The sequence below is a fragment of the Pecten maximus genome, chromosome 18 (genome assembly GCF_902652985.1).
Source record: "Pecten maximus chromosome 18, xPecMax1.1, whole genome shotgun sequence".
Classification (NCBI taxonomy): Eukaryota; Metazoa; Mollusca; class Bivalvia; order Pectinida; family Pectinidae; genus Pecten; species Pecten maximus.
This window is the reverse complement of record NC_047032.1, coordinates 11,381,198-11,395,799: the sequence shown is the minus strand read 5'-3', so window position 1 is coordinate 11,395,799 and position 14,602 is coordinate 11,381,198. Positions and strand designations below refer to the sequence as shown.

General features: G+C 34.0%; 1 protein-coding gene across 1 annotated transcript in view; it reads left to right on the top strand.

Moving 5' to 3' along the window:
- Positions 1-14,602, top strand: part of LOC117316575 (MAM and LDL-receptor class A domain-containing protein 1-like) — a 56,366-nt gene that overhangs the window by 21,660 nt on the left and 20,104 nt on the right. Inside the window, exons 9-14 of the mRNA XM_033871236.1 lie at positions 1,899-2,093; positions 4,688-4,814; positions 6,745-6,861; positions 9,062-9,168; positions 10,971-11,089; positions 13,808-13,950. Of these exons, the coding sequence (XP_033727127.1) occupies positions 1,899-2,093; positions 4,688-4,814; positions 6,745-6,861; positions 9,062-9,168; positions 10,971-11,089; positions 13,808-13,950 (808 nt within the window). The remainder of the gene's footprint in view (positions 1-1,898; positions 2,094-4,687; positions 4,815-6,744; positions 6,862-9,061; positions 9,169-10,970; positions 11,090-13,807; positions 13,951-14,602) is intronic.

Sequence of the window (14,602 nt, the reverse complement as noted above, 5' to 3'; positions counted from 1 at the left end):
GGCTGCAATGAGTGAAAGTGAAACTAATCCCCGTTATATTGAAGATGACAACTACTACGCTATATAGATATTTATCGTGGATATATCTAATAACTAATGAACGTTCTATGTCCTTACTGCTTTATGCTAATATATGTTCCCGGATGTGTATGATGTAGCTGTGTTGTTCTAGATGTGAATGATGTAGCTGTGTTGTTCTAGATATGAATGATGTAGCTGTGATGTTCTAGATGTGAATGATGTAGCTGTGATGTTCTAGATGTGAATGATGTAGCTGTGATTTTCTGGATGTGAATGATGTAGCTGTGATGTTCTAGATGTGAATGATGTAGCTGTGATGTTCTAGATGTGAATGATGTAGCTGTGATGTTCTAGATGTGAATGATGTAGCTGTGGTGTTCTGGATGTGAATGATGTAGCTGTGATGTTCTGGATGTGAATGATGTAGCTGTGATGTTCTGGATGTGAATGATGTAGCTGTGATGTTCTGGGTGTGAATGATGTAGCTGTGGTGTTCTGGGTGTGAATGATGTAGCTGTAATGTTCTGGATGTGAATGATGTAGCTGTGATGTTCTAGATGTGAATGATGTAGCTGTGATGTTCTGGGTGTGAATGATGTAGCTGTGATGTTCTAGATGTGAATGATGTAGCTGTGATTTTCTGGATGTGAATGATGTAGCTGTGATGTTCTAGATGTGAATGATGTAGCTGTGATGTTCTAGATGTGAATGATGTAGCTGTGATGTTTTAGATGTGAATGATGTAGCTGTGGTGTTCTGGATGTGAATGATGTAGCTGTGATGTTCTGGATGTGAATGATGTAGCTGTGATGTTCTGGGTGTGAATGATGTAGCTGTGGTGTTCTGGGTGTGAATGATGTAGCTGTAATGTTCTGGATGTGAATGATGTAGCTGTGATGTTCTAGATGTGAATGATGTAGCTGTGATGTTCTGGGTGTGAATGATGTAGCTGTGGTGTTCTGGATGTGAATGATGTAGCTGTGATGTTCTGGGTGTGAATGATGTAGCTGTGGTGTTCTGGGTGTGAATGATGTAGCTGTGATGTTCTGGGTGTGAATGATGTAGCTGTGGTGTTCTGGGTGTGAATGATGTAGCTGTTGTGTTCTGGGTGTGAATGATGTAGCTGTGATGTTCCGGATGTTTACATGTCCTAGTATTGTATTAAAAATGATTTCTTAAATATAATTTAATTTATCATATGAAGACCGACTTATTAATTTTTGGGCTAGTTTGATACCCATTTATAGGATATACGACTACATACAGTATTTCTATATTCATTGCTTCGGCAGTGTACCAAGTTACCTCCCCTGATTTTGGAGTCACCCCCCTTTGCACAGTATGTTGTCATGTTCCTAGAAAAATATATGTACACTGTCATGTCTGCAGATGTATGTACACTGTCATGTCCGAAGATGACAAATGTGCGTTGTCATGTCCCTAGATGGGTATATATATATTGTCATATCCCAGGATATAGATTATCATAGAGAACACTATTACTTTACACGAGATGTTACCTGTTCTCCGACAGATCAATATTACTTTACACGAGATGTTACCTGTTCTCCGACAGATCAATATTACTTTACACGAGATGTTACCTGTTCTCCGACAGATCAATTTGACTTCACACAAACTGTTTATTACTTGTTCTCAGACTGATCAATATTAATTTACTTACAAGAGCTTTTACCTGTTCTCCGACCGATCAATATTACTTTACACGAGCTTTTCCCTGTTCTCCGACAGATCAATATTACTTTACACGAGCTTTTCCTTGTTCTCCGACAGATCAATTTGAATTTTCACGAGCTGTAACTTGTTCTCCGACAGCTCAATATGCTTACCATGAAATTTTACTTGTTCTTCCACAGAATAGTATCACTTTACACGAGATGTTACACGCAATGGGAGGTCATCATGAACAGAGTCGGACAGATCGAGACAACCACGTCGAAATTTTATGGGCGAACGTGAATGGCGGCCAAGGTAATAACAATATGGCGAAGTCATCTACTGATGACGTAAACCCATACGACGTGGCCTCCATCATGCAGTATTCTCTCAGGGTAAGTTATTACATCCATAGATTCGAGTAAATGATATACACTAGATCATATTTATAAATAATTTAATTTTGTATGAAACACGCATTTTCATTGGCTGAAATAATTTTGTTATACCTCCATAACAAAATTTTTGACGTTGCGAAATGTAACGTCATTTTTGATTGGCTGATGACGTTGCGTAATAATTTATCACAGAAAAGAGTTCGCCAAAGAAAGTGAAATATCTTGGTGTGTATAAGACGAAATTAAATTATAAGAATTAACATTAATTATTTTTTCTATTATACAGTCATAACATAAAAAAACTGGAGTGTACTCTCTTCGGTTTATTTAGAGTACACTCCAGTTTTTTCTGTTATAACTGTATAACAGAAAAAATAATTGATGTTAATCCTTAAATAACTATACATAGAACTTAAAACCGTAAGACATTAATTCCGGATCTATCAAAGTAAACTCAGTTTATATAATTTATCTATGCATGCATATTTTTATTTAGAAGTAATTCAGCATAAATAACATTTATAAATATTCAACAGAAATACAGTTTTATAAAGAAAGGCCTCCAACGTGAGGACAACTTATTGTTAGAGAGACCGAAACCACGGCTCTTCAACCCGAGCTGCTTTTACTACATTTTTTCTTTATTTCACTTTGGAAAGGCATATGTCTACGACTGGTGTAAAACTTTAACATGTCCGTTAATGTAAAGAAATACTGTCACATGACGTTTACCAACAAAAGATGTACAACTGAATATTCCTATAGCTTGGCTGGTGAACCTCTTAAGAAAGAAACATGTTAAAGCCTACGGCTCATGTTAAAAAAAGTGGTTGGTAAGGCGATGCAAATGTTTGGAATTTTCAAACGTACTTGCAGGCCATTTACAAAAGTGTCTGTTCTCTGTACATGAATATGGTACGCAGTCAGTTAGAATACTGCTCTATAATATGGTCACCATATCAAACAACGTTTTCATACATCAAGCTTTTAAAATGTCTGTGTCTTAAATTAAAATTAGTCTATAATAGTCTATCTTACATGCAAATGTGTACATAATGTAACTTATCTAGCCTGGAAAGTAGACGTAAATACATAGATTTTATATTGTATTCAAATGTGTACATAGCCAGCATGACTGTAGTCATTTAACAGGAGAATATAACTTTTTAGTTTCACATCGTTTTTTAAGGTCGAGAAGATCAACTCTGTTTTATCCCTGTAAATGCCATATCAATGTAAGAAAATATAGTGTTCTTAACGGAGTCAAAACTAATTTCAACTACCTTAGTCATGTTTCTAAAAAATTGTTAAGGTCTCGACTGAAAGATTTAAGTCTGACTTGAAGAAGATTTGCCTTTAGAATTAGGTTTTTTACTTTCCATAGCATGACTTACTTGATTGTCTAGATTGGCCAAATACATCAAAGTGGCAAATGTCAAAAGAGCTTCTTTGACATAGTTATGCTCTCCGAGTATATTGTCTCTGGCGCAAATTTATGTTTTTTGTGTGTTTTGTCTGATGTTGTCAATGTTATGTAAAATTTGTATATTATGTATGTATATGATACTGATGAGTCGGAAGACTCAAAGTCAATAAAGAACTTGAACTTGAACTTGAACTTGAAAGATGATATATATTAGGAACATCGATTCTATTTTACATATGAATGCGTTTTATAGACTTTATTTGCTTCTATTGTGTATTATCTTACGTTCATATTATATTTTATTAATTTGTTATCAACTTTGTGATTGGACCTTCGATTCTATTGAAATTGAAATGAATAAAATTAAATTCAATATATTTGAACTGTACATTTTCCATGGCGTCTTTTACTTTATTTGGAGTTAACATAAAAAAAATCAATATAATTTTATATGAAATTTAATTATCCAATTAGGAATCAGTGCTTATCCAAGACAAGTATTTGATAAGTACTCCAAATGTGGCAGAATAATTATTTTCTAAATAATGTTGCAATTGATAGATAATGCTTAAAGCCAATGAATTATCGTTGCGCTTATTCGATTAAATGCCATCTAAAATGACCTACCGTGGTATAAATAGATTCATAGACTTTATATGTTTTTCTATTTTTTTTTCTATATTCACATTATACAACTATTGAGCAATATATGGGAGGCACAAAATGCTAAGCACGAAAACCGCGAATGGCATTATTGGGAATCAAATCTACAATCGTTCCGCCAAAATGAAAAGGGCATAACATTGTAGCTCAACTGAAGAGCACGGCGGAGTAATATAATACAAGCTTCTATCTTGGTTCCACATATTTCATTACATCATCCTTTGTATAATGTATGATCAAGTATACCTGTTGTTATGTGTCTTCTTCAAGTTCCAATAACTTCAAGTGACCATTGCTCAGTCAAAGGGTATTTTAACGAACTGAAACTTAAGAATGGAAGCCACCTCGAGTCAAGTTGGAACAGACAGACAGACTGTCTCCCTCTCTCTCTAAAAAGTTTTAACGGTTGGGGGCTCAAAACGGGGGCTCAACATTTTGTTTTATCAATAAAATTGTGCCTTATCAGAAGGATGAGAAAAAACAATGTTTTTCATGTTTTCAGGCGTTTTCGATAAACGGAAGTCCGACAATACGTTTATTCGATACACGACTGAACTTCTTGGCTGACTCAGCAAATGTACTCAGTTTTTACGACACGCAAGATGTCACAGATTCTTACAGATGCACATGTAAGTAACTTCCTGTCAATTGTTCTATACTATAAACATTTACGTCACTTCCTGTTGATTAATTAAAACCACTATACATGCTTCACTTTCTGTCAAATTATCTAAAACGGTAAATATACACGGCTTTTCCTGTCAAGTAGTTTCATCAATAGATACATACACTTCATATCCTGTTAAAAGTAAAAATGGGTGTTCGTCACTTCACACCATTACTGTTGTGTACTGATAATGTTATACTGCTGATATCACTGTTGTTTGATGTTGTTTGGTACATTACTGGCATTTCTGTATTTGATGATGTTTATTACACTGCTGACATTTCTGTTGTTTGGTGATGTTGTTTGTTACACTGCTGACATTACTGTTGTTTGATGTTGTTTGTTACACTACTGACATTACTGTTGTTTGATGATGTTTATTACACTGCTGACATTACTGTTGTTTGATGTTGTTTGTTACACTGCTGACATTACTGTTGTTTGATGATGTTTGTTACACTGCTGACATTACTGTTGATTGGTGATGTTTGTTACACTGCTGACATTACTGTTGTTTGATGATGTTTATTACACTGCTGACATTAATGTTGTTTGATGTTTGTTACACTACTGACACTACTGTTGTTTGATGTTGTTGTTACACTGCTGACATTACTGTTGTTTGATGTTGTTTGTTACACTGTTGACATTACTGTTGTTTGATGTTGTTTGTTACACTGCTGACATTACTGTTGTTTGATGTTGTTTGTTACACTGTTGACATTACTGTTGTTTGATGTTGTTTGTTACACTACTGACATTAATGTTGTTTGATGATGTTTCTTACACTGCTGACATTACTGTTGTTTGATGATGTTGTTTGTTACACTGCTGACACTACAGTTTGTTTGATGTTTGTTACACTGTTGACATTACTGTTGTTTGATGATGTTTATTACACTGCTGACATTACTGTTGTTTGGTGTTGTTTGTTACACTGCTGACATTACTGTTATTTGATGTTGTTTGTTACACTGCTGACATTACTGTTGTTTGATGTTGTTTGTTACACTGCTGACATTACTGTTGTTTGATGTTGTTTGTTACACTGCTGACATTACTGTTGTTTGATGTTGTTTGTTACACTGCTGACATTACTGTTGTTTGATGTTTGTTACACTGCTGACATTACTGTTGTTTGATGATGTTTGTTACACTGCTGACATTACTGTTGTTTGATGTTTGTTACACTACTGACACTACTGTTGTTTGATGTTGTTGTTACACTGCTGACATTACTGTTGTTTGGTGTTGTTGTTACACTGCTGACATTACTGTTGTTTGGTGATGTTTGTTACACTGCTGACATTACTGTTGTTTGATGATGTTGTATGTTACACTGCTGACATTACCGTTGTTTGATGTTTGTTACACTACTGACACTACGGTTGTTTGATGATGTGTGTTACACTGTTGACATTCCTGTTGTTTGGTGATGTTTGTTACACTGTTGACATTACTGTTGATTGTTGTTTGTTACATTACTGGCATTACTGTATTTGATGATGTTTATTACACTGCTGACATTACTGTTGTTTGATGATGTTGTTTGTTACACTGCTGACATTTCTGTTTGTTTGATGTTTGTTACACTGCTGACATTTCTGTTGTTTGGTGATGTTGTTTGTTACACTGCTGACATTACTGTTACATAATGATGTTTGTTACGCTGCTGACATTACTGTTGTTTGATGATGTTGTTTGTTACACTGTTGACATTACTGTTGTTTGATGATGTTGTTTGTTACACTGCTGACATTACTGTTGTTTGATGTTGTTGTTTGTTACACTGCTGACATTACTGCTGTTTGATGTTGTTTGTTACACTGCTGACACTGTTGTTTGATATTACTTTGCTACTATTGATATATTATATATGATGCTATTTATAGCCGGTTGCACTAATCCTCCAACATGTCAACACAAGGGCTTCGTCAACTTTAACTGTCAATGTGTATGCCCAAGAGACGTGACTGGTACAAACTGCGAGACACTGATATCAGATTCAGGTAAGACTTTACCTTGATCCCAAAAACAATGGATATATCTTTGAAACAGTGATGGATGCATAGTCTCGTGCCATTAAGCTTGCAAAAACACTTGAGTCTTTTTATAGAATTATTTGCATTCATTGAAAATTAGAAAAAAAATATCAAAGGAAATTTTTTCTTTTTATTGTCAGGAAACGTGGTTATATTGACTTAAAATTGCAAACTTTGTATTGACCAAAACGCTAATTACGTCCCTCAAACGAAGTGGGGGACTTATTGGTTTTGCTCCGTTTCAAAATGGCCGCCATAGCGAGGCTTCTGATTAGCTGAAATTTAGATTTTGGCGAAAATTGGTATATAGGGGTTTGCGATGGTTCCACTTTCGAAAACCTGTATTGCCATGGAAACGAAATGGAGGCCTCTGATTGGTCGAACTTTAGATTTGATCCGATTTTGATGAAATTTGGTATGTAGGTACATCATGGGACACCAGTCACTCCCATAACCTCACTCTCACATTTAAACAAAATGGCCGCCATTTCCTGGTCTCTAATTGGTTTAAATTACGATATTGTCTGATTTTGATGAAATTTGGTATGTAGGGGTATTAGGGGACTGCAAAATCAACTGAATGGGTTTCGTTGCAATAGCAACCATTCGGAGGTTTCTGATTGGTCGAAATTTATATGTTGTTCGATTTCAATGAAATTTGCTATAATATATACAAATGTATAGGGAAATTGAGGGATGGTACGATTGCGGGGGCGTTTGGTGGACTTCTGTAATAGTTTCCCATTACAACTAGTACTTGTTATATATTACTTTTGAGTTTTATAGAGTTTGGTTTGGAATCTATTTTTTAAGGATCATGTAAATAGCAAACTCAATGATATAAGTGACAGTGACAAGCCTTTTTATCACTATTGTGGTGCAACATATATCAGTAACTTGATCAATCGTTAGCATGAATCATAGCTTACCACAGGCCTTGCTGTTATTTGTCAAGCTGTTTGTTTGTGAATTACGACAAAAAAAAGGTATAAAAGGTTCAGGGGGCCACAATTAGCTCATTTGTATCACATATATTGCACAAAATAGCCATATCGTTATGATCCTAAGTTTCTATGGCACACAGTAGGAACATCTGTTTTACCGGTTCTATTTGATATATTTGTAAACACTGATCATATTTTGACCTTGAAATGCTAATGGCGGTTGTAAACAATATCACACAAATGTGGCATGTGCGGAGTCATTTCAAACATAATGTTCCTTTAGACACTGTTATGAACTACGATTTGTTTTGCCTGCAAGAGAGGCATTTTACAGCTGATAAGGAAAATGATTCGTTCGAAATGGGGATTTGAATGTATTTGTGATGCATTTAATTCCAATTCGAGGTGAACGGCTATACTTTTTAGTAATGATTTGGAATGGCGAAGTTTACAAAAAAAAGGGATTTAAATGGTAATATGTTAGCTTTAGATATGCGAATGCAAGGAGAGAAAGTGACTTTGATAACGTTTTATTTAATAAAGACCAGCCGCTTTTTATGAGGAGAATTTTAATATTATATATATATAACAAGAAATAATTAATATATACTGTGTGGAGATTTTAATATGATCTTCGAACCTAAATTTCATTTGAATAGCTATAGAAATATAAGTAACCTCAATGCAAGAAATGAAATATTAGAATTGAAAAACGAATTCGGATTGATACCTTTCGACATATGAACCATGATACCAAATATACACATGGTGTAGGAAAAAACAGGGGTGAACACACAACTAAATTTCAGGCTGTGTCAAGACATTAGGAAGAAGAAAATGTGTTCATAACAAAGAAAAAAGGCTAATTTTAGTCGTCTGTTTAGATCATGCATTGATTGGCAGCAGGTGCAATTCCTCCGCCCTACCCACAAGACAGTTTTGAGTTGATTTAACAGCAAAAGCAAAGCATAATATAGAGTATAACCAAACTTTTCTTATTTAGCACTGGCGAAGAATAGCGGAACTTATTCTAATACTAGTAACTAATCTCACCCTAACTATTCTACAGTTCTATGGTTGCAAATTATTTTGCAATATATATAGGGGCCGAAAACAGTCTGTATTTACATAATTTGCAAAATAACTTGCTATGATTAAAACAACACACTCTCTCCACAAAGGCTGCAGTAATGCTATATTTGTTCACGTGGCTTGTTTAACAGTATGCGGAGGAGATATCACGTTGGCAGCCGGAGTTCCACAAACAATTTTATCTCCAAATTACCCCAACAATTACGTGTCAGGACAGAAGTGTGTCTGGTATATTACGGTAATTATAGATTTCATATACATATATCACCTCATTACCAATGTGACTAGTTAATATATGTGTGTTTGATATATCATGTAGCGGCGAGCTTTAGCAAGTCTCTTTTGTAACTTTGAAAAAAAAAAAAAATAAATAACGAGAGTGAAAGAAATACCATATATAACAACCACGAGTTGGTATGACATGTTTCTACCACAATAGAAATGCTAATATGAGGATGAATGGGCCTGTTTTGTGCCAACGTGTGTTCTTTTCACAATTTCAGGTCTGTATGGCCAGTTATGTAAAATATGATTGATGTTTTTTTTATATGTGTATTTGTCTATTAACACGAGAGTACTGAATAGTTCCCCCCCCCCCCCCCCCCCCCCCCCCCCCTTTCACTATTGGGGGAGTTCCGACCTAGTCGCCCCATATTAGATTTTTAAAAGGCGAATAAAGCATCCGATACAAGATACAATATATACAAGAATTTTTATTTAGCACGTATATGCAAGTATGCTGCCGTTAGTATAGAGTTTCTGCTTCTGTTTTAAGGGTACGTGTGTGCAAGGGTGTGTGTGTGTGTGTGTGTTTGAAGGAGAGAGAGAGAGAGAGAGAGAGACAGAGAGAGAGACAGACAGAGAGACAGACAGAGAGAGACAGAGATTATTACTTTCGAGGATGAAATTATGAACACCACGTTTGTATGATATATATAACGAGAAATGTAAAAGTCTGGTAATGAAATATGAATGAGAAGTTGGACTATATACATATAATATTAAGATATATCTATGAGCCTATATCTGAGCATAAGAGAAAAAAAAAAAAAAAAAAAAAAATTTTATTTAACGTCGCATATTTAAAACAGTAAACATTAGCGCTGTAGCCCTTTTTTGCGACAAACATGATATAAAATAACAAGTATAAACATAGTACTAAGAAATGCGATATTATCTAGTTAAGATATACATGTAGCATACAGGAATCACAGAAGAAACGATACTGAATTACAAACAGCTGAATTACAAGAATGTAGCAATACACAAATCACAGAAGGCATATAAAAGCAATGGAACAAACGAGTTACAAGCAAGCATACAAGATACAACAAACAAAGCAGCATATTAAGTAGTTAATTATCACAGAATAAGTTTAGTGTTTGAAAGATTTTTATATTTTCATAAGTTTCATAATATAGAAATAATATTGAACACAAGTATTTCTAACGAATCAGGTTAAAGCACTATGTTTGTATAATGTACATACAATGCTAATATAGCAAAGGGACAGTCATAAATCTGGCACCCATATATATAGGTTGACGTTACATGACAGCATAGACAAGATAAAACACAACATCTTATCATAATGACAATAGAGTCCAATGTGAAAACATCAGTTGGAATTTGATCAAATGATTAAATACATTTTAGTAAATAAAAAGGTAAAAAGGGAGGAAATGTGGAAGTTAGATTTAATGCTTCCATTTAGTTGTAGATATATCTTCCATGTGGTATTGATTTAAAATGATAGACGTGCAAAATATGTACATGCTACGTTAACATGGGAAATCTGTTTGAATTTCATTCAATCAGTTAAGCTTAGTATGGGAATTTATTGGAAACATATATCTATGATAAATTAGTCATGTTACTTCCTATATCTATCAACTTAATCATACTATTTATATTCCATGAATCAACATCAGCATAATCATTGCAACAATCACACAATCTTAATATTTACGGATGTGTGATTTTGTGTTTTCATAATGTGGTGAAAACAGGGATTAAATAGAACATTTTGTTTTACAACAGTCTCCTTCCGATCTACATATACATTTGACCATTAATGACCTTGGGCTGTCCAGTAGTAACAGCGCATGTTACCACACACTCGAGGTGCAGTACAACTTGATTGGTCAGACAGGTCTAAGGTAAATATATCTACATTAGGTAAGATATATCTACATTAGGTAAGATATATCTACATCAGGTAAGATATATCTGCATCAGGTAAGATATATCTACATTAGGTAAGATATACCTACATCAGGTAATATATATCTACATCAGGTAAGATATATCTACATTAGGTAAGATATATCTACATTAGGTAAGATATATCTACATCAGGTAAGATATATCTACATCAGGTAAGATATATCTACATCAGGTAATATATACCTACATTAGGTAAAATATATCTACATCAGGTAATATATTCCTACATCAGGTAATATATACCTACATCAGGTAAAATATATCTACATCAGGTAAGATATATCTACATTAGGTAAGATATACCTACATCAGGTAAGATATTCCTACATCAGGTAAGATATATCTACATCAGGTAAGATATACCTACATCAGGTAATATATACCTACATCAGGTAAGATATACCTACATCAGGTAAGATATTCCTACATCAGGTAATATATACCTACATCAGGTAAGATATACCTACATCAGGTAAGATATTCCTACATCAGGTAATATATACCTATATCAGGTAAGATATACCTACATCAGGTAAGATATACCTACATCAGGTAAGATATTCCTACATCAGGTAAGATATACCTACATCAGGTAAGATATATCTACATCAGGTAAGATATACCTACATCAGGTAAGATATATCTACATCAGGTAAGATATACCTACATCAGGTAATATATACCTGCATCAGGTAAGATATTCCTACATCAGGTAATATATACCTACATCAGGTAAGATATACCTACATCAGGTAAGATATATCTACGTCAGGTAAGATATACCTACATCAGGTAAGATATATCTACATCAGGTAAGATATATCTACATTAGGTAAGATATATCTACATCAGGTAAGATATATCTACATTAGGTAAGATATACCTACATCAGGTAAGATATATCTACATCAGGTAAGATATTCCTACATCAGGTAAGATATTCCTACATCAGGTAATATATACCTACATCAGGTAAGATATACCTACATCAGGTAAGATATACCTACATCAGGTAAGATATTCCTACATCAGGTAAGATATACCTACATCAGGTAATATATACCTACATCAGATAAATACAGTAATGAAATCAACGCTAAAATGTACAAGAAAATGGCGTTTTGTTGACAAATGCCGTATGCCTTTGCGGTAATTAGTAATACTTCGGGTCGAATTTGAGAGAAAAGCTGCCGTATTAATGTAAAGATTATATAAATTTTACTACTTGGAAAAAATACATATTTTCCAGTAAGATTAATTTAGACGACTTAAACTGTATTCAAACGTAGGAATGCCCCTTCAGATGGATTTTTATTACTTTTTTGGACATCACGGTAAACCAATTTTTCTTTTGTATTTTTTCATATTATTGGGTATATCTTTAAAAAAGATAACCTTATGAACAATAATCATTCGAATTTGATGATATATATACATAAAAAACATCAATTATTAATTATCAAAACGTTATCACAATTCGTTGATCAATAGTCTGGATATGTAAATTTTGTGATATACACGATAAAACGCATGCGCACAACAAACTAAAACACCAGAAAACAAAAATGGCTTCCAACGTGAATCGACTGCGGTTGAAAGCAGCTTCCGCAATAAAGAGAATGATGGCCAAATGGGCCAAAGACAATCCTAGAATTACACTGGGTAAGCAGTAATAGATTGGAACAGTTCAAACAAGAAAACAGCAGTAATACGGACGCTGCTCGTATTCTGCTTGATTGCTGGATAGTAGGTCAAAACTAACTCGATAATATTTACACAAATTCGGTAATATTTACACAAACTCGGTAATATTTATACATTCTGTACCAGTACATTGCTACTGTCACTATACTATATGAATATTTGCACCAGAATATGTACAGAACATGTTATTTTTACATTTAAACCACTGTATGATATCGTTACCCAACTTACCCAGATGCAATATTTCGACGTGTAAACTAACGTGAGTTTGTGTTTACAAATGAAAAAGCCTCGATTTCAAAACAGTCACGTGATGATTTAAAAATAATTTCCGCGCTAAATTTAGAGGGGCATTACCAACTAAATCGAGTGGTCAAGCTGGACATAGGGATCGACTGTGAATATTGGGATAGCACAGAAACATAACTGGAAATGAACAAAACACGTACATGCAATGAAAATAACAACGTTTTTACCGTGATGTCCCTTTAAGGGTGGTTTATTTGAGTGTTTTTAATTATATATTCATACTTGATGCACTGAAAGCTGCATAAATCAAAGTACTGGAAATACGCTAAACTCTCCAAAGTTAGGAAGTTATTTTATGATATGGCTATCTTAAGATTTAATAATAGAAATTGTATGTACATTTCTTACTAGGGACAATTGTTTATTATGGAGGACGCCGTGGTATCCAAATATAGGCTATAATTGGCTGGTTCAAACATCCTTCCATAATAACAATTAATTTAATATTTTTTTCTTTTTGTTTTGAAAGTGCAAAAAAATTAAGATTGTTAATATTAAATAGAGGATATTGAATGGTTTCCCGTTGAATATACATATATTTCACGAGTATCTCGATTTACATGTGTTGTTATGTGTTATGTACAGGTGTTATTGAGATGTGTGTAATACTGATAGCCAAAACTTCTATGTATTTACAGACACTGCGGAAATTTACAGGGCCTTACCTATATGACTTCTTTGGATAATAAGAATACCATGATGCTTATATTTGATGCTAACTTTGTCAGTGGTAGGCCGCCGAGTAGAGGGTTCAACTTGACAGTACAAACCCGAGGGTCAGGTAAATTATCTAATATAACGTATAGAAACTTACTCATTGTCAAGTCATAAAGTAAATATAGTAAGAGTAGCAAAGTCAAAATAAATTTAGTCGTAGCAACATAATTCATAACGACGTTCAGTGTTCAAAGGAGCCTTAGTAACAAATTGAATATTGAGCAGTCTTAGTAACATAATCATACATTCTGATAACAGGTTCATATTCAAATAGCCAAAGTCATGTAGTTTTAGTAACATAAGATAACAACGTAGTTACAGAAAGGTATAGTTACGTAATCATAGTGACGTAGACAAAGTTACATAGAAATAGTAACATTGTCAGATGAACATTGTCATAGTTAAAAAGTGATTGTAACATAGTAATAATAACGTAGTTATATTTACGTGGTCGTAGTAACGTAGTCATAGTAACGTATTCATAGTAACAAGGCCATGCTAACGTATTCATAGTAACATAGTCATGGTAACGTAGTCATAGTAACATAGTCATGGTAACGTATTCATAGTAACATAGTCATGGTAACGTATTCATAGTAACGTAGTCATGGTAACGTATTCATAGTAACGTAGTCATGGTAACGTATTCATAGTAACGTAGTCATGGAAACATATCCATAGTAACGTAGTCATGGTAACGGTTTCATAGTAACATA